Source organism: Acartia tonsa, chromosome 5 (assembly GCF_053477335.1).
Source record: "Acartia tonsa isolate MP-2025a chromosome 5, ASM5347733v1, whole genome shotgun sequence".
Classification (NCBI taxonomy): Eukaryota; Metazoa; Arthropoda; class Copepoda; order Calanoida; family Acartiidae; genus Acartia; species Acartia tonsa.
Genome location: NC_137264.1, coordinates 19,497,313 through 19,518,684, shown reverse-complemented (window position 1 = coordinate 19,518,684; position 21,372 = coordinate 19,497,313). Strand labels below are relative to the sequence as shown.

Genomic DNA, 21,372 nt, shown 5'->3' with positions numbered 1-21,372 from the left:
TCTTTTCCTTCAAAAAGCGGGATTTGAGAGAAAAAACTCAAGACGCTAATTTTAGCCTACCAATTAAGAATCCGAATCCGCTAATAAAAAACGGATTCCGGATTCGGATTCCAAAATTGACCAAAAATTTGGCGGATTCTGGATTCCGGATTCGGATACGGATTGTCAACCCTACTTACAACCTTTCGCTTTAACCTGTCTTAAACTACTACATTAATATAAAAACTTAATGTGTTATGACCGTTGAAAGTTTTGTTCATTTAAAATTTCTTCTAAATTATACACTGCATAAATTTGATTTTACAAAATAAAGAAAATAATTAAGTTTTATTAGATTTACGAAGGAAAAAATACTATGAAATAATCAATATTAGAATTTGAAATCCTTAGGTTTTTCTCTAACAAAATAGGTATTCACTTAGGTATTATCATAATATTTTCCCTAAAAGAAAACTAATAATTTTTTAGCTCTGAAACTAAAACAATGCTTTCCTATACAGTTTAACTTCTTTCATTATTTTTATTCTTATTTATCTTTTACTAGCGGCTACGCTCCTAGAGTCGAATTTGATAACCCAATTTATTATTTTAGATTTGAAAAGAAAAAGTAAAAAAAAAATATTTTTTTTTTTTGGGGGGGGGGGTTGAAATTATGTTTTTTTGGGGAGGAGTTGCTCCCCCCGTACTTTTATTTTTAGTTAAAAAAATTAACACAATTTTTTTTTTGGGGGGGGGGAGGGGGTTGGATGAATTTCTTTTTAGGGGCGATTTCTCTTGGGAGGGTGGTAGTACCCTCCCCCCAATAAACCTTCCCGGGACCTAGGAGAAGCTACCCTGTTAAGAAGAACCCGATCGGTTCAGCCGTTAGCGAGATCCTTCAGTACAAATACACAGACACACAAACACACAAATAGACATCCTGTTAATTTAGTATAAGGATTAAATCATATTGGTTATTTTTTGTCCCAGAAAAATTGGAAAAAATAGTTGGAGGGTGTGAGTGAGGGTTAAAGGAAGTGCTGACAGAATATGATTAATTATATTTCACTCAAGTCTTCATACAATAATACCAAAGCATTACCTCTCAAATTTAGCAAATTATTTTACAATAAGAAAATAGAAATTATTCATGTAAAAGGAAGCGGCTGAGAAGTAAATATTTCTATAAAGCTTAGAATATCATGAACTTCTGAACCGATAAGGTTCTCCTTGAAATAAAAGCTTTTTACAGGTCCAGTAAAGGGTTTTGATTATTTTGGTGGAGGGCAACCCTACCCTCCTAAAAGAAATCGCCTAAACCAATTTTAAAACCCAATCGAATTTTCTATTTCTAATATTGCTATAAAAAATTTAAAAATTGTTAATTTTATTTGGACACATTTGAGTGTTGAAATATATGTTGAATGATGGATAAGCTTACTTTTTCAATATGAAGACTCAACCTGAGTTCACAGATGTTCTAACTATATTAGACAGTTAAACTTAATATGGCAAAATTTTAATTTTTCAAGTAGTGTAGCAATAACAAGCATACAATATCGTAGATGGCAGTTTTAATGGAGTAAAAATAAATTTGTAAAGAAGGTGTATTAACTTTTTTGCTTTTTATTTAAGATAGCTAGCCGGTGCTTTTAGTAAGTAATAGATGTAAAATTTTTCATAGAATTCAGATATGCAATCGTTTTTTTTGTAGACCTCTTATTTTTAAAGTAATTTAAGTTTTATTAAAAAATAATTAAGTCGGTTTTAAGGTACTAAAACGCAACAAAATAAAAGAAGAAAATGGCCAGTATGTACAAAAATAGTAAGATCTTTAATTTGACACCTTACTTTTAAAATTCTGTTGAGTAATTATTGAAAAAATCTATTTTTTTAACCTCGGTTTAATAAAAACTTTAAACCTTAATATTTTCTCAAACAGACATAAAAACATGGGTTCATATATACCTTTAGAATCAGAAAAATATTACGAATCCATTCTAAGCAAAATTGAAAAAAAGTAAAAACTTTAAAAAATAAAAATGGCCTAAAAAATTATATTTTTACAGGCAACACTTAATTGTAACTATTAAACTAGCCAATCAAAAATCTCTAAAATTGACGAATCAAGAAGCTTCACCTCAAAACTTAACCAATAGAATTGACAAAAAAAAGGATAAGGTTCAAACAATATTTACAATAGATACTACAATAAAAGTACATTTGTTTAGTGTTCATGTTTTGTTCAAGTCAACCCTTTAAAGCCGAAAATTATGATTCTTAAAATAAACTTATTTTTTTATTATAGTTTTATAAAACTTTTTCAATTTTGCTTAGAATAGATTCGTAATATTTTTCTGATTCTAAAGGTATATATGAACCCATATTTTTTATGTCTGTTTGAGAAAATATTTAGGTTTAAAGTTTTTATTAAACCGAGGTTAAAAAAATAGATCTTTTCAATAATTACTCAACAGAATTTTAAAAGTAAGGTGTCAAATTAAAGATCTTACTATTTTTGTTCATACTGGCCATTTTCTTCTTTTATTTTGTTGCGTTTTAGTACCTTAAAACCGACTTAATTATTTTTTTAAAAAAACTTAAATTACTTAAAAAATAAGAGGTCTACAAAAAAAACTAATTACATATCTGAATTCTATGAAAAATTTTACATCTACTACTTACTAAAAGCACCGGCTAGCTATCTTAAATAAAAAGCAAAAAGTTAATACACCTTCTTTCACAAAAATGAAAATTTTGTGTGTTTGTGTGTATGTTCTCTTGTCTGTTAAATGCATTTTAATATTTTCATCTGATTAAAAAAAAATGTTGCTAACACTAGTAAAATAATCGATAGGATGATGGTTTAGGATGGTTTTTTGAAAACTTATCTTTTTTTCTGTTATAAAAGACTAAAAGTTTAAGCTGCAGTGTTTTTTTTTAATCACAAGACTATATTGTATACTGTATAGGCAAATTATATTAGATTGATGGATTACTTTTGGCAAATTTTTATTATTGTATTAGAAACTAGCGGCTACGGCTACGCCCCTAGAAGCATCTAGGGGCACTTTACTTAAGGCAGGAGGAGGAAAAGTCGACCTCATCACATTTGAAATTTGAGTTTCAAAAAGATAAAAAACATTTTTTGGGGGGAAGGGGGTAAAGACACCCTCCCCCAAAATAGTTTAAAACCTTATATAAAAGGATAGAAATAAATTTTTTTTTCTTCATTATTTCCTTATTTTAGAAACTAAGGGGGAGGTAGGTTGTGCTAAAATTCCGTAAGGGTTTGAGTTTTTAGGCTTAAAAATAGTAGTAAAACGATAATATTCACTAAATATGTGTATTCCTTATTGAAAGAAACTATAGGCAAAACCTACCTTCCCCTTTTTAATCATATGGTTATTGATCATTTTCAATGTACCTAATCATTTTATAAATTAAAACTAAATCAGATATTAAGATTTGTATTTAGTATGGTTATTGAATATGTATGAACCACAGGGCGGCCACACGTACTACCAACAGCTACCTGTTAATAACTATGGCGGCTACATGGCTCCTGCAGGATCTGGTAGTTACTCACAGCAGCAGCTGCCACAAACAGCTGCAGCGGCTACTGCTGTTGTAAATCAATCGGCACCGGTTAATATACCTCTGGCAACTCAAGCGTCCCAAGGTAATTGTGATTAATACAAGAGCATGACTGACTTTTCAAAAGGCTTGAACTTGGTCATACGAAAACTACAACAGTTATTAATAGTCACACACACAATCCAAATATGCAGCATTTTCTATGAAAATGTCACTATTTCCACTTTTCTATGGTATTGGGTTCAAATGTACATAAACCACGCCGTGTCATACTTTAGACTTTTAAAAGATAACAATGAGAGGAATGCCTTGGCCCTTACTAAGAACAGATAGGGCTTCTAATCAAAGTCATGCAATCAAAGGGTTGATTGTCTGTAAGGTGTTAGATTACCTCATATCATACTAGATTTACTTCATTTTTTGAAGGAAAAAATGTACCCACCCAGTAATGTACACCAATTTTAATGTAATGACAATGTATTTAGGATCATTTTTGTCTAATCCAGGTATAGATGGCAGTTATGGAGATGTTCTCGGCCTGCAAGGACCTGGTCAAGTGTACCTACAGGATTGTTATCCTTCAACCCAATACTATCATCCTCTACAAGGTAAAAGAGTTCGTGGTTAAAGGGATAGTACAAAGGAAATAAAATAATCTCCCAATCCCCCCTCTTTTTTTATTTACTAAAAATGCATAAAGTTTTACCTAAGGTTTCTGACCTTGCCTTCCCATTAATATTATCCCTTTCGAATAATTAAATATTTTTACATTTAAATGCTTTCAAGAGGGGGGGGGGGGGGAAGTTTTGACACATTCTGTAAACAGTGAGTATAGGCTTTATCTTTGGACTGAGTGGATAGGTTATTAGGGATAAAATCATTCTTATATGATAAATTTTCCCAAGTTTTAAGATTTTTTGGATAGGCCTCCAGGTTTAGGAGCTACAGACCTCCAGGTTCAGGACATGTTATAGGCCTCAAGTTGGTCTCTTGACAGGTAAAAAAAATATTTTTTTTGAAGAGATAGAGGTCAACAGGTAAAAACCAAAATCAAAATTTTTTTTGGAAGAGTTAGAGGTCATTTTATATAACAAAATATGCATCTTTTTTGTTCAAATAAGTAAACAACATTTAAAAATATGCATATTTTGTTATATAAAATGACCTCTAACTCTTCCAAAAAAAATTTTGATTTTGGTTTTTACCTGTCTAGAGACAACATGGAGGCCTGCAGCTCATGAACCTGGAGGCCTATCCAAAAAATCTTAAAACTTAGGAAAATTTATCAAATAAGAATGATTTTATCCCTAATAACCTATCCACTCAGTCAAAAGATAAAGCCTATACTCACTGTTTACGCAAATGTGTCAAAACTTCCCCCCCTCTTATCCAAAGCCGTCAGGGTCGATGTCAGTACACAATTTAAGAATAGTTATCTCTCGCATCGTATAAGAAATAGCTTTCCGCGGATATAAAATGTACAATTATTAGATTAAAACCAGTTTTTACAGCCCCGAAATGCCGATGGCACGGGCTAAAAAAACTGGTTTTAATATTATGATTGTACATATTCATATTCATAGAAAAATGGATATAATACGATGCTAGACATATTTTTTTTCATATGGATGAGAACCTGTTTTCATCCACCGGATAATAATCAGTTTCGAATGAATACGAGAAGAAAATAAGAATGCCAAAATTTGTATTTAGGATACCTGTTACCAGCTCAGCCAGGCTTCCTGCCAGCGGCTACCATGATGCAGCCGCCAACGGCTGTTAGTTCATCTGCCACAAGTAGCGGTCAACCACATCAGCCACCAACATCATCTCAAGGACATCTAAAAGAGAAGGTAACAGAAAAATATTCGGGTATTGTCGGTTTCGTGACATCGCCTATTAAGGGGCGTTTCGTCATATTTTCGCAGTAGCTTTTTTCCTATTTCTAGCCTATACCGGGGGGCTCTAACCCTCCGGGGCAATCATTAACATTTACCTAACCTAAAATAACCTATCAAAAGCAACTGTGAAAATACTACGAAACGCCCCTGAAGAGGCGTTGTCACGAAACCGACAATATTTAAATTTTCTTGCACTACTATAAAGGTGAATTTTAACGGTGATATTGTTAAAAATATTTTTTTTTTTTTACAAAAATACAATAAAATATGATGTTGGAAATGTGTGAATATCTTAAAAGATGATAGGATTTCGAAAAATGGATGAAAAATAATTTTGTCTTTGCGGATTTTAAAGAAAAAAAAACTTAAATAATTTGTAACTTGTGATCTGATTCTGTTATTTTTTTAAGGACGTAAGCTCCAATGCCAATATTTGGGACAACTCAGCTGCGGGCGGCAAAGATTATCCAGTCTGGCAGCCACAGTGGGCAGCAACCAAAGACAACAGCAAATCAGTGACTGCTACTGACAAGGACCTTAGCAAATCCTCCACGGTGAGCTAATTTTTTCAAATGTAGATTTATCATTAACTAGTTTGGCCATTTACAGCATTAAATGATATCTTTATTGAATATCAATGTCTAATCTATAAAAAAATGATGTTTTTTTTGAAGGGGTAAAAATATTTTTAAAAATAATTATTTATAATTTCTTTTGAATTTGAGTTAGATTAAAATTTTATAATTTGTTTGTCTTAAGTACATTAGTTTAAGAATGCCAATAATTGATTTGATATAAAAGCAGGGGTGTATATTCTGCATGGCCACCCCCGGCTTAGTACATTAGTTTAAAAATGACCATAATTGACTTGATATAAAAGCAGGGGTGTATATTCTGCATGGGATCCCTGGCTAAGTACATCAGTTTAAAAATTACCATAATTGACTTGATATAAAAGCAGGGGTGTATATTCTGCATGGGATCCCCAGCTAAGTACATTAGTTTAAAAATGACCATAATTGACTTGATATAAAAGCAGGGGTGTATATTCTGCATGGGATCCCTGGCTAAGTACATCAGTTTAAAAATGACCATAATTGACTTGATATAAAAGCAGGGGTGTATATTCTGCTTGGGATCCCTGGCTAAGGCTAGGCGGGGGGGGGGGGGGATAAGAATATGTAGGGTTGTTGGGGATGAAAAAATAAAAACGTCAGATACTATTATTATGACAGAAATTTGAAATTGGACAGAAAAAACCAAAGATTAGAGAAAATATTTGAAAAATCAACAAAAAGCTACTGGTCCTTTTATTTACAAGCATAAAAATCTTTAAAATGATGTAAAAATTAAATTTTAACTTTAGAGAGTTAGGGGAAATTTTTGTGGTAGGGGAATAAAATCTTGTGCCGAATATTCACCTCTGCATAAAAGGGTCAGGTCAGAAAGTATGTTTTGATGTTTAATCTTGTTGTAAACTAAAGTATCTATGATTACCTAAGACAGGTGAGAATAATACACATTTTGCAAACATATTTGCAAGTGTTCATTCATTGCGAATACACCAATAAAATAAACAGAAGTAAAATTCAACTACTTTAAAGGCTGCCTCCGGTCATTAGAGTAAAACACTAGAGGGAGAAAGGGTTAAATAGCTGTATCTCCCCATATCCTTTTGTCGACTCTCAATTGGGTCATTGAAAATTGACCATTGATGTTCGAAATATTAACACAGCCAAGTAGCACAAAACAATTTATTAGAAGACGAAAAAGGTCATTGAAAAAGAAAGAGAGGTAGTTATCTGTATATTAATCTATACTATAGATCTGATTTCCAGTGAAATAGCCGAGCGTTCAGCATTATATTTGTTACCTAGATGGCAAACGAGAGACAATAATCCGTTCAACTTAAAAAGGAATTGCTAGCAGACGAAGATTTTTGTTTACAATTAGTTACATATGATTCAATCCCATAATACGATCGACGAAATCTTTGGACAAGGGAATTTAAAGGCAAGCCTTATTCTAAAGAATTAATCTGAGCTGGATCTTTAAATCATTTTAGTGGTGAGCCAGATCGGGGTGAGCAGAATTTCAGCCAATCACAGTGCGGCAATTCAAAAAATGCTGTGCTCTCATTGGTGGAAAGTTGGCTCACCCCGATCTGACCCACTACGAAAATGATTTAAAGATCCAGCTCTGTTTATATCTGATTTATTAAATAAAATAAAAAGACGATTCCTTTCATACCAAAGTTTGTACAATTTGCAAACAAAAATGTAGATGGGTTGTTCCTCCGAGCAGGTCTTTAGTAGCCGCTATGACTTATAAGAATTATTTTATTTTTATGTATTCCTGGCAATACAGAGAACATTCTATTTGCGCTACCTATACATTGTCATATGGAAATTTGCTTTAATGCAAAAACATAAAAATTGCAAAGAAAATTTGTTTGCCAATTTATGTTTTGCCATTTTTATTGTTTGAATTCTTCTCAATATAAAGATGCAAATATCTCAATATATTCTTCTTTAACTCTTACATTTTTTGAAAAAAATTCTAGTAGCGAAACTTCTCTATCATCAAAATTCTAATTTTTTTTTTTAATTTGCCTATATTACATTAGGATATTTTATAGAAGATTAGTTTCATCTTTTCATCTTTTGGTTGGTTATAGATTAACTCATTGTAAAATTTAGTTCTTTTACGTTAAAGGTTAAGGGGTTTCTCACGAAGTGCCTATCAAGCACAGATACCCCCTCTTAATTTTGAAAAAATAAAAAATTCGGTAAGCGAGTTTTTTGTGTGTTTGTCACGTTTTTTTTTTGTTAGGCTAGGTTATATTGCGTACATAATATCCCTTCCCAACATGGTTAGGCATATGTTGGGCATTAAGAAAAAATACTATATCCATTATTTATCATTTATTTGAAAAATAAGAGGCCCTAAAAACAAATAATTCTATAAAAATTTCAGAGTAATATCAATATCTTATTTTATCAAACGTTTTGTTTCATTCAAAGTTACACAAATAAGACAAAAAAATATATTTTATCACATACGTTTGACTTTTACTATGAAAGCATATTAGGATAATGGATGTAGAATATATGTGGATGAGAAAATTTGTCGTCAATTCAGTTGCAAATTCCCCTCGCCTTTATTGGTCAGGCCGTTTATCTAGTAGGAGGGGAGGGGATGGGGGAGATCGTTATTTTAGCCCCGCTACAGAGTTCACTTATGAAAATTTGGTATAAGATCCAAGTAATAATAAATCCATTATTAGGATATACACTGGCCACTTTATGTTAAAAATGTGTTTATAATCCTTTATGTGCGATTTGAATATTGTCATGAATATTAGGTCTAGGATGATCAGTTTTTAAACATTTCTTGTAGATTTCATGGGATCCGATGAAATTTAAGTAATTAAATTCAACGAAAAAATATTATAAAAATAACATGCCTAAATAAACAAAGATGAGAGTTATCCGTTACGTAGTAAGTAAGTTACGGACCGACCCTTGTTATAGAAAAATCACTTAGGGAAAGCACTAATTAGAATTCAATGACTATTTTCGATTATATTTTATAAGAACCCTCCCAAAGATATGTATGTTGTACATATTCCAAGATATTCATGACAACTATTATTCAACAATTACACCTTTTCTTAGTTTTTTTCATATTCACTTTTTTTAAAGTGAAGCTTTTCTGTACTTTCAATTCTTATGCAATTTAAAACTTTTGCATGGTGATTATTGTAACTATTAGGTATAATACGGGAATCGCATTAAATCTGTAATCGTAACCAGAACGTCCTTTAAAAATATGGGGATTTCTAATATCTTCTCTCGATGGACTGATAGACAAAGTTAGTTATAGAGAAGGTGATTACAGTCACATGGAAATCCCACGAAAAAGTTATTTATTTTCGTTATCCTATGATAGGACGGGTAGTACAGAAATTTGAAATTTTATAGAGTAACTTTGCTAATAAAAAAACTCTTTGGGCAAAATAATTCTTTTTATAAATATAAAGCATGTTTCATACATAAGTTTTCCGCTTCTGTTTATTGAAGATAATAAAAATAATATTATTTACAATACATAGAATGGCGAAATATTAGACAATAAGTTAAGATAACCATGTACCACATTTTTATAGCATTGCTGTGGATAGTTAGGTTAGGTAATTTTAAGATGAAATGGCATAATGAGATGTCAAAAATAGTACCACCTAATGCCATGCAAGGCGAATAAAATGGCATTATTGGGTAAGGGTAGAGGAAATACTTTTGGTTATATGCAATGCAAATCAATCAAAGTTAGTACATGAGGCTGCAACCATTCGGGGCTCCATCCTTTAGGGGTACTCACACTTATTCTTCTTATCTAAATGAGATTATTGAGCATCATATATACATTTTAAAAACATTTTTATTGTAAATAGTAAACGCCTAACACATTTTACTTTTTCACTTTTTATGATGCTTTATGTACATGCGAACCATCTACCCCCTGGACTGTAAGTGCGCATTCTCCTAAACTCTACTTATCCCGTACTGGGACTGTACGACCTTACTCGTATAAACCTTATCAACATGGTTGAATAGCACAATAAAATACAGTTTATGTATATATGAGCTACACAATACTAAATGTATTATTTTCTCTGCTCCTACAGTTGTATTTTTGTTACATTTTATTTAAATGTATGTATAGAATATGTAGTAATGTACGTTTGATATTATTTTATTTAAGTTTTCGTGGTAAAACCAATAAGTTAGCGAAAGGTGGGGCAATTATTAAGTACGTACATCCCCCCTCTATTATTAATTTTATCAATTATAAAAAGCTTTAACGCCCTTATGAAAAATACATTAAAACATTCTATCACTTTTATAATAACATACTCTTGTTTAGGATGATGTAAATTCTGGTAGGACCGGTAAATGTGACGTCCTGCAACTGCCAACCTTTTCCACCAGCTATTATCCACCACCTCTGTACAGCTACTCTGCCCAGTCCAGGTATATTTGTATTTACTTGTTATGCGCATTAGTGTTCTCATTTGAGACGTCAAATGATATCAAGGTTCGCTATGTCAGGCGAATGACATCAAAAGTTTGATTAGGGGAAGGGGTTGTCCTGTAAACAGGTGCAACTCATTAACATGCATAGTTAGGAAATGAAGGAAGGGTCGCGCAATCAAATAGTCGTCTTTTGAGTGTTACATATAACATAATGCTAATCGGTTGCATGCACGCTTTACATCGAAATTCTAAGATGTGGGGTATGATTCAAGAACGTTGAAGTGGCACTTCGCATCCGCAATGTGATTGTAGGTATTAGTGTTCTTATGTAAAGAAATGCAATGATGATGAGACTCAACCATTGGATGATTTGTATATATAGTTCACTTATTATTTCCCAATACACCAATAATCCACCCTAACAAATAAGTAGTAACCTTACGGCGTACGAAACATTCACATTTTTGTGATATTGTGGTTCTACTTTATTTACACTCAAAATTAAAAACAAGCAGTCATACCACTCTCCACTGTAATTCCTTTGGTATTTATATTCTCTCTACTTACAAAACATGTTGACTTTTTATACATAAATATTATCATAATTTTTACACGAATAGTGACTCCTAGGGAGGCGAGACAAACTCCATGTAAAGATTTGGGCAATTATAATATCAATTCTTAAAACGTAAATTAACATCCTGAAACTCTTTTGCTATATATTTTTTACACTGCAAGTTTTTAGATTTCTTTTTTATTATTAAAAGTGCTGTAACTCCATGTTTGTTAATGTTCGTTTGTCCGTCTATTTATCTATTTTCGCTTGTATTTATGTCTTCATCTTTCCGTTTTTTTATATTTTCTAATTTTTATTTGTGTCCGTGTATTCAGGGACAAAAGTTTAGATTTGAGTTCCATTTACTTTTGTGCATTTATAATTATGCATTTTACAATTTTCCACAACAGTCATGCAATTACTGATACACAACAAGTTAGACAACTTCTGTTTGTTGGAAAGGAATAAGAAAACAACACAACGTCCCTGGAATATTAGATCTGAAACATAAGAAAGTAAAAATATGTCGACAAAATAAGTCATAAAAATTGTAATTTTTACACTATTAAAAAAATATTGCTTTAACTTTTATGGTGAGTCTTAAAACAGTTCTTGTAGAAAATCTGGTTATTTTGGGGAGAACCAAGAACATTGCTTTGATATTTAGGGCAAAAGGTAGCAGATTCAAAATTTTTACCTTTAAACATTTTCTTGTCTTCTTAAACCGTTTTCCATATTTTTTCAATCGAACGGCATCAAAATTAGTAAATCTCGTTTAAATTGAATTTATTAAGGAATCTTTTGGGCTAGGGGGCAAGGCTTTTTGAAAATTGAAAGACTATTAATACCTTAAACCTCTGACCGTAAGCCAACTTTAAAGAATGGTAATGCAAAGTTGGACGCGTCATCACTTACGCATTAAAATCACAAAAAGAATCGCCAAAATTAGAATTGCAACTTACTAAATTGTTGATGACTGTTTTAATCTCCAAATTAAAAATTATTAATTAAAAGCAAAAAGCTAAACATAAACAATGTAATGCCTGACGGGCCTTATTATTTATCATTTAAAAAATAAGGCTAAGATACACATTATATTGACGATATAATCATTGGAATTGTTAATATTGGCGTTAATCATAATTAGTAATATTCTGGTGAAAGTTATGTCACACCCTAAGTTTGGTAAGTTTTGGCACTAATAATAATTTTGAGATTATATCATTCACAAAATTAAAACTAGTGGCGTGTGCAGATCAAAGGAAACTCATTCTTTGTTTTTTTTTACTATAATCAAAGCTACTACATCTATTGGTATGTCTGAAACGTTTAGGGTTTTCTTGGTTTGTTTTAAAGATGGACAAATATTTAATTGGATATGTGTTTGATTTAGGTAATTAGCAGGAAGGGGAAATCTTTTTGATTAATTTTCCCTCCAGAATTTGCCACCTAGAGCTTTAAACCTTTTCAGGAAAGGTTTATTTGCCGTCGTTTAGGTTATATAAAAATATAAATATTCTTTATAACTTTAGAGAATCAGGGCTACATGTCATACATACAACCATTGAATATGATATGGTTCTTCTTAACGTACTGCTTCTCGTAGTTCATTGGAAGGTTTAAAACTATTTTTTGGGGAGATTGCCACCACCCTTCCAAAATAAATGACCCCTGAATTTTTTCTTTCTTTTTAAAATGGAATTAAAAGTTGAGGTATCCCCCCCCCTCTCCCTCTTTTTTCAAGTATCCCTAGATGCCTCAAGGGGAGTATCTGCTAGTTTACCTTTAAATTGATGAAATTAATGAGTTTACTTTTAGGCAAAGCTTTTCAATCTTAGCCATTTTTTGCAAAATTGTTTTTAGCAACAATCAAAGTAAGTTTGGGTTTTGTTTTGGGCTAAAAATAATAATAACTTTCAAGGTCATAATTTAATTCAATCTCATCAACAGGGATTTTAAGGGATAAGCATTTGAAAACATAATTACCTCTCATTTAGTTTAAAATTATTGGTTGAAATGTTTGGACATTGCTATTTTGAACAAACCAATTAAGGTTTAATAAAAGTGCCTAAACGTTTTTACGAATGAGAGTCGCAGAATATTAGTGTCTAAACTATTAAACTAATTATTTTGATCTTCTAAAGGGTTTATGGTAATATCCTCTTAGAATTTGTTTTTCAATTTTGAAAATTTGAGGGGGGGGTTACTCAAATTTTCAAAATTCAAAAGAGGAGAACGCCGGGTTTATTTTGTTTGTTATCATTGGGAATGTACATCAATTTATTGTCCAATGTCTTTTTCTTCCATCACACGAGCACACGCCTGACATGGCATTACAATTTATAATTTTGCACTCTTAACTTTTAAAGCAAATATATGCTTTGCTGTAATTGGTAAAAAAAGGTGCTTAAAGTGCACACTATCACAAGTACGCACACACATGGCAGATTCACGGACAAACATTCATTAAACAAGGATGACAACAACATACATAAAAGCGAAGATCTAAAATCAGACGATAGGACATAATAACATCAACGCATTTAGAGTGTAAGAATTTAATAAGCAGCATATTACCTAATTTATGTGTAAATATATTTGTCTTGGTACAGATTTTTTGCTTAATTGCTTCAATAAAGGATACTTTTAATTTTAGGACTTTACTATAAAGATGCATCTCTTATAATATTGTACCTTGTTGTCCTAGGAATCTATATTCCAAAAATCAGATTAAAATGGTGATTATGTCAAATGTAATTATAAAAAAGCTTCATTTTTAAAAATACTCGAAGAGAAAGTAATAATAGTATTATGCTGGAACCTTTTTTTTGTGTGTATAAAGAGCAAAGTTTGTCTTACCTACAGTAAACTAATAGGGGCTTGGTGTCGCTTCCACGCACCTTGTAACACACTTATAATTTCAGTGTAAAGACTAGAGTCCATTCGTCAAAAGTGTAAAGACTCCATTCCTTTGATTTAACGACCATCTTCTAAGAAGTCCTAACAGTAACAGTGCATGGTAATGAGCTGCGCCTGTTTTAGACTAAGACATCCCCCGTAATATACCTTTTTGTATCGCGCACCTGAAATATCAGCAGTAGGAACCATTTTAACGTCTTTACTTATGACATGGTGTTAAGCTGAGATTCTAAAATATCACCTCCACGAAGACGAGCGGAATTACTTTGTGTTGAGCAACGGCCGATTAGCACCTTACTAAATAGATTTCTCTATTTTTTAAAAAAGATTCAATGAATTTTGGCAAGCCTTGTCCCATTCTCTGTGTATAGTAGATTCTAAATTTAATACAATTTAAGTTTTGTGTAACTTTGTATTTGCTCGAACTTGTGCGCGCAAAATTTGATAAAGTTATTTTTGTGTGATGTTCAGCAGTTAGGTTATTCATTCGGGTGGTTAGTTTAGTATTGGTTATTAAAAATTGAAGAATGAAAAATACCCTTGTGCCAGATTAGATTTGTCACCATCTATGCTTTTTAAGGGGGGGGGGGGGGGTAATGCAACCATCTCGTAATCAATGTGTAAATCTAAATCGAACAAAAAGTTGGAAAAGTAACGTCTAACGGCTGGTACTAGAAATCTAAAAAAAAAATTTTTGTATCATTTCACATGATTTAAAGCAAAAATATGTTTCAAAAAGTTGATTCCTACGTAATTTATGACAGATTTGCCCTAAAAATAACCAAAAAAACGGCTAAATGGCTGAGCCGTTACTTTTTCAACTTTTTGTTCGATTTAGGGACCTAGAAGGATTACGAAGGATTACGAAGGATTACTCATGCAAATTTTAAGATTGAAATTTAATTGAAAGATGTAATAGTCTGTTTGATAGGTGTCCTAAGGGCCTCTAGGAGCAATATAAAAAAGGGTGTCGGGGGGATAGACTCCTCTAAAGTTATGTTTTAAAAAAGATTAAGGATAAAAAAAATTATTTCATTTGAGGATTTGTTTAGGGGACTTTTTTTGAGAGGGCATTTTGTGAGTACTCTCTCCTAAAATAGCTTCCCCCTCCCCCTCCTTACCAAACTCACATACTACTGGATAAAAATTATTATTAGTCTACCTTGAAGAATTCCCATGATTTAAAGTTTCAATAGTTGATGACCTTCTGTATTTACTTTTCTTTACTTCTTTTACAGAATAAAGATAAAATTTTGTATTAAAAATGGTTTACGGGTTAAAATATTATATATAATACAAAGTAGCTTGATGTCTGTCCGTCTGTCCGTCTGTCTGTCTGTCTGAAGCTTAAGATCTCAGTAACCGCTGAACCGATTGGGCTCTACTCTTCAGGGATTATACCTACTGGTCCTGTGATGGTTTTAAGCTATTTTCCTGGGGGATGGGACACCCCCAACCCCCCCAAAAACTAAACCCCCCCCCAAATAAAATTTTTTTTTTTTTTGTAAAATCTCAGTAACTGCTGAACAAATTGGGCTCTACTCTTATGGGAATATACCTACTGGTCCTCTGGTGGTTTTAGGCTATTTTCTAGGAGGGTGGGACACCCCAACCCCCCTAAAAATAAAAAAATCCCTATTTCCAAATTTTTTATTTTTTTTATTTTATATTTTATGTAGTTGTATTTTTTGGGGTTTACAATGTGCAAGTTTTTATGATTTCTATTCTTGTTTTAGTGTATGCCAGCAGCACATGGCGCCCCTGACCCCCATAACTCCATCCGTGGACCCGAGCCAGGGATCTAAGACCGGTTTCACGGTTCCACACACACCAAACACCATGACCAACTCACAGTTCCAGTTCAACTGTGTTCAGGTTAGGAAATTTATTTTCTAATATGGCTTTCAAACCGATGAAATATCTTATGGATTATAGCTGGACCATACTTGTTTAGATTTTCAAAATATGAATATTTTATACCTTTATCATTCTGTCGGTGTATTATTTAAATTATTTAACCACCATGAATAAATTAAAACTACAAAATTAATACCTCCCCTACCCATTTTTAGAGTCCTGTGCACAGTGATGGTAAGAGTAGACCCAACTCAAATCTCTCAAGCTATGATTATTTTTAGAGTCTTGTGCACAGTGATGGTAAGAGTAGACCCAACTCAAATCTCTCAAGCTATGATTATTTTTAGAGTCCTGTACACAGTGATGGTAAGAGTAGACCCAACTCAAATCTCTCAAGCTATGATTATTTTTAGAGTCCTGTGCACAGTGATGGTAAGAGTAGGCCCAACTCAAATCTCTCAAGCTATGATTATTCTCAGGCTAGAGGTAAAACTTTTCAATTTATTTTATATGTTGATACAAAATTTCTAAGCTGCCCTTTCAAATTATTCTGTGCTTGGTATAAGCATTAGATAATTTTGCTTTCAAATGTATTAACTCTGAATTTTAAAAAACTGGCTGAGCTGAAAATCGGGGGGGGGGGGGGGGGGTATGTAAGCGGTTGTTTGACAAAAACTACAGCTGTGATAGCCAACTGCCATATAGGCTGTTTTAGATTGAATAAGTACAGCTGCCTGCAAATTCGGCTTGCTATAAAAAAAAGATGATTAAAACGGCTGTGATATTGGTCTCTGTATTCTTTTTATTGTATGAGTATTTTTATATAAAAAAATGTAATTCAGACGTAATAAAACTCTAGTAACACAATTTTAAAGTAAAGTTAAGATTTCTATGTGTAATGTAGTTAGTACATATTATACCTATATAAAGAAATCCAGCCATTAAGAAAAATAATGACCTACTAGAAATATCTATTCACAAAATGAAGAAAGTATTTGTATTTAGCTAAAGTTAAATGTACTCCCCAAGATAGCAAACTTTTTTTTTATCGAAGGTGTTATCGTTGATTACTAGTTTTTAATATTTATCTTATAAAAATCATGATAACAGATTCAAAACCTTAAAAATTGACTAAGGGAAATCTGTCAGTCGAAATTAGGTAAATACATTTTCCATTTTACATAATATTAAGGCGGGCTGGAAGAGGTAACACTTACACACGCCTAAAACAAAAAAAAATCTTTTGTTAAGATGTAAAAACGTTCTAATAAAAGGTGCATTCTTTAAAACGAGCTGTTAACCATATGAATTGCTTCATAAGGACATTAAACCAAAATAACATTTTAATATTCGGTAAAGTTCTAGATAGTAAACGATGAAGATTCTGGTAGCCCTTGTGGAACCTAACCTACCTTATGATAAATTTTATAATGTTTAGGCAATTTTAGTAGTCGTGACTTTGTATTACTATTCATTAATTTCAATTTATTCGTAAAATAATATGGGTGAGGGGATTGCTCTCTAACACTTTGGGGGAAAGCACCTAATTATCATCTAGTTTTACTTCTATGGGACATCTAATACAATGGTCCCCAAAAAGTTTTCTGACCGTTCGCTTGTCTGTTAGTTTTTAATCTTTAAACCAAATTTTCTCCATTCGTATACCTACACATTTTACAATTTTTGGTCTTCGCTATTCCAAGATATTTGTAAGCGGCCATTAGCTGACTAGGGCTGTGCGGCCAGCCGTTAACAGCCAGCAGTCTTTAAAAGATGTTCGTCTTGAATCATTAGTTTTATTATTGAAATATAATTTTTTATATATTACATATATTCTGTTCAAAATTTAAATCCTCCAAATTATTTATACCTACCATTAATAATGTAAAATGCATAAAGTAATGGGGGAACCAATTTGTTATCAAATGCTTTTCCAAAGTCCAGCTACCACAAATATTCATATGAAAGCAATTATTAGAGCTATTATCGTGCATTTAAATTATTCCATGTAATCCTAAAATTATCGTTATTTGAATTTTATTTGTACTTTTAAGTACACAATCGTGAATAATTTGATAATTAACCTTTCGCTGACACTATACCGGTTACTTTTTGATAACAATTTCATCATGTATTTTTAGTTAAATCCGAAATCATTTAAATTTTATTAGTATATTAATGGCTTCGCCATATTATTTAGGGTATCTGTATTCGGGAACACTTAGGGGGGGTTGCAGAAAACGGACAAAAAATACACACGATAGATTACTGCACACTTATAAACTGAATGCCTTTATATTGTATTTTGTAGGTGCTGGTAAAGGTGTATCAGGACCAACAGGAGGCGGTGACCTGGTTGCTGTTGGATGGGACAGATCTCATCTCAATTCACCTTACAAACAGTAAGAATTATATATTTGTCTTTTTTTATATTATCCCAACAATTCAAATGATAACCTTATTTGTAGTTAGTAAGTTTCTTTGAACCTCTGAAAAAAACTTCTCTCAAAGGTGTTTTTTTTTAAATTTAGCTTATTATGATCGTTTTTCTTTGCATTTTTATCTTTTTCTGCTTCAGAAGATATATTTGATATTAAATCTCTACATATCAATTTCCGTATTAAAGTAATAGAGAGTCTGTTCAACATCAAAATATTACTTCTATTTGGCTTTCCTTAAAATTTGTAGCATAAACTTGAAAGTTGGGCTTGTCAACAGCAGCCTGATCTAAATGCGGTCTTGCGGCTTACAAAAGCCTCCCTGCCAGTTTTATAAAGGCTTATCTGCTGCAGCTTGGCTTAACGAAAGAACAAGCAACCTTCAATCCTATAATCTTTTTCTCAATTTTGTAAAGGTTTGATTAATAAGCATCTAAAAAATCCTATGTATATTGTATAGACGGACACAGTTGAATTAGAGTGTAGCTACCTGCATTACTTGAAATAGATTTTAATGAAAATGAGTTGAAAATAATAAATATTGTTTCCGAGCAGCAGTTGCAAAATGGAAATAAAGTAATCTAAAATAAATGGTTTCAACCCTTGCCTTGATAATTCATTTCTTTTTTAATAGCCAAGCTTTTCTATATTAATGGTCGGTTCGTCCGAAAAGGATAGCTCTTATCGTTAATTTAGGTATCTTAAAAGTGTCCTTTCGATTTCAAGATTGGCATGGTGATTAGAAAGCGTAGCAACTTTATAATCGTTATCATTGTGTCCGAACGTTCATTTTAAACATGTTTTTTTTTGTGATAACATTCATCTGATTTTTGGAATACTGATTCCTAGGACAACAAAGTACAATGTTATACATGCGAAGCATCATTATAATCAATTCTTAAAAATTTGATTATGTCCCTTAACAGTATCGTGTATTTAAGCAGTTTTACAACAAATTTACTTACAATTTTGTTTAGACTTTCCGTTTCAAAGCTTTGCTTTTATTGTTGTTATCATCCTTGTTTTGTGAAAAATTAGTAGTAAATGCAATTGTTCAGAAAAGAAAATTAATTTACTTTTTCTACCATAAATTAATCTTATTAAAAAAGTAATTTTGATTTTTGACTCCTTAGCTGCATTTACTTTTTATTGAAAGAATATTTTTTCAAAATCTTGTTTACCTTTATAAAGATTTCAATTTTAAAGAATTACTAAAATTATCAGGATAACTGAACGGCAAAAGATTATAATATGATAATAAAAAAGGATGATAACGTCCAAAAGTAGCATAGCTTAGAAACATAAAACTATCTACTAATATAACATAAACAGTAAAGACAGGATGGAAAAGTTCTTTGTCAAAAAAGCATCTCATTCATTATAAGAAAAATTGTTGAAAATCAAGAAAAGTTGTTAGCTATATTTTTTTAGAATTATGATTTTAGAAATATAAATAACTGACAATGCATCTATAAATATTATATAACTATCATCTTTCAAATACAAGCTCCATAGAGTTCAGAGTTCACATTTCAAAGAAGAAAGTTTTCAGGGGTTATCCTTTTAAACTCATTCAACCGAATTTTAAAAAGACACTCTTCCATATCTTTTGTTGTTGTTGAATATTGCCTAAAACTGTAGTCATAATTAAATAACTATATAAATCATTTGAAAACAATTTTTAACTAACAGCATCAAATTTAGAGAGAAAAATTAACTAAATTAAACAGAAAAATTACCAAACACTTTATTTGGCTCTGTGTAGGAATTAAATAATTCTTGACAAAAAAGCACAGCTTAATTTCTTTCTAAAATTAGAACAGACTTCAAATATCACATTTAAATCATGACTACATGTATTTTGGAAAATTTTGAACAATTTTGAATTAAAAAACTAAAGAATTTGGATCCTTTGAAGGTTTGATTCTCTTTCTTAGTGCAATGTGTGGCTCAGTAGCTCACAGTTTAAATCTGTAACAGTTTGCGTAACTTACACTGGTGATACAAAATTTTATTGTGTTACTTACTGTTACACATTTTACTGCTTCTCTAACTTACAGAGCTTCTAAAATATTTTATAATGTTTGGGTCTGTGGCCAAGTTTGTTTAACTTTCAGGTGTGCTTCAATATTTATAAAAAAAATCATTGATTATTTTGTCACTTTTAAATATTCAAATCAAATTTCATTTTGATTAACTACCAAATGTATGAAATAGATTTTTCTAATACACAAGGATGACAACATCCAGAAATAGCGATGCACAAAAAATCATGGAACGGACAAAGTGTGTTATTGAGCAGATGTTCGGTTGTTAAAGAAAAAAAGAAAGATTCTGCATAAACTAAAAATCACGAAACTTAAAAATTATTCAAATGTTTTTTTGTAGCGTGACCGACAGACAGACGGACAAAGCTATAAGAATTTTTACTAAAAATTTCAGCTGCCTATTTCCAATAAAATTTTCCCCATAGCATTACGGACTTCTTGACTGACATCAAAGTAAATTATAGAGTAGCTTTGCTGCAAAAAATCTGACTAGGTATTTTGTAAATCTGTCTTTTCCCTATGTAAGGTCTCTGGGTGAGAAGGTTTAGGATTTAAACGAAGAAGAAATGCACTCCTTAAGTCCTAGCAACCATAGTTTAGTCAGAGACTCAGACTTCCCCACATCTTTGGAGGGTCAGATAATAAAATTAAAATAATAGTTATTTCTTTCATCGTATTATAAACCGCTTTCCGCGGATATAGAATGTACAATTATTAGATTAAAAACCAGTTTTTTAGCCCCGAGGTGCCGAGCACGGGCTAAAAAAATGGTTTTAATCTTATGATTGTACATTTCTATATTCCTAGAAAGCAGTTTATAATACGATGCTAGACATAGTTTTTTCGTATGGATAAGAACCGGTTCCTGTCCACCGGATTCGAATGAATACGAGAATAGTTATTTCTTGCATCGTATTATAAACGGCTTTCCGCGGATATAGAATGTACAATTATAAGATTAAAACCAGTTTTTTAGCCCCTGGGTGCCCCTGAGAACCGGTTCCTATCTACCGGATTCGAATGTATACGAGAAAAGTCTTA

At 31.8% G+C, this 21,372-nt stretch overlaps 1 protein-coding gene across 1 annotated transcript in view; it reads left to right on the top strand.

Moving 5' to 3' along the window:
* The window catches only part of LOC145318956 (uncharacterized), a 115,140-nt gene that overhangs the window by 83,429 nt on the left and 10,339 nt on the right, over positions 1-21,372 (top strand). The window contains exons 21-28 of the mRNA XM_080160722.1: positions 3,487-3,661; positions 4,083-4,184; positions 5,290-5,429; positions 5,888-6,031; positions 10,404-10,510; positions 15,725-15,863; positions 16,259-16,331; positions 18,157-18,247. Coding sequence (XP_080016848.1) covers positions 3,487-3,661; positions 4,083-4,184; positions 5,290-5,429; positions 5,888-6,031; positions 10,404-10,510; positions 15,725-15,863; positions 16,259-16,331; positions 18,157-18,247 — 971 coding nt within the window. The remainder of the gene's footprint in view (positions 1-3,486; positions 3,662-4,082; positions 4,185-5,289; positions 5,430-5,887; positions 6,032-10,403; positions 10,511-15,724; positions 15,864-16,258; positions 16,332-18,156; positions 18,248-21,372) is intronic.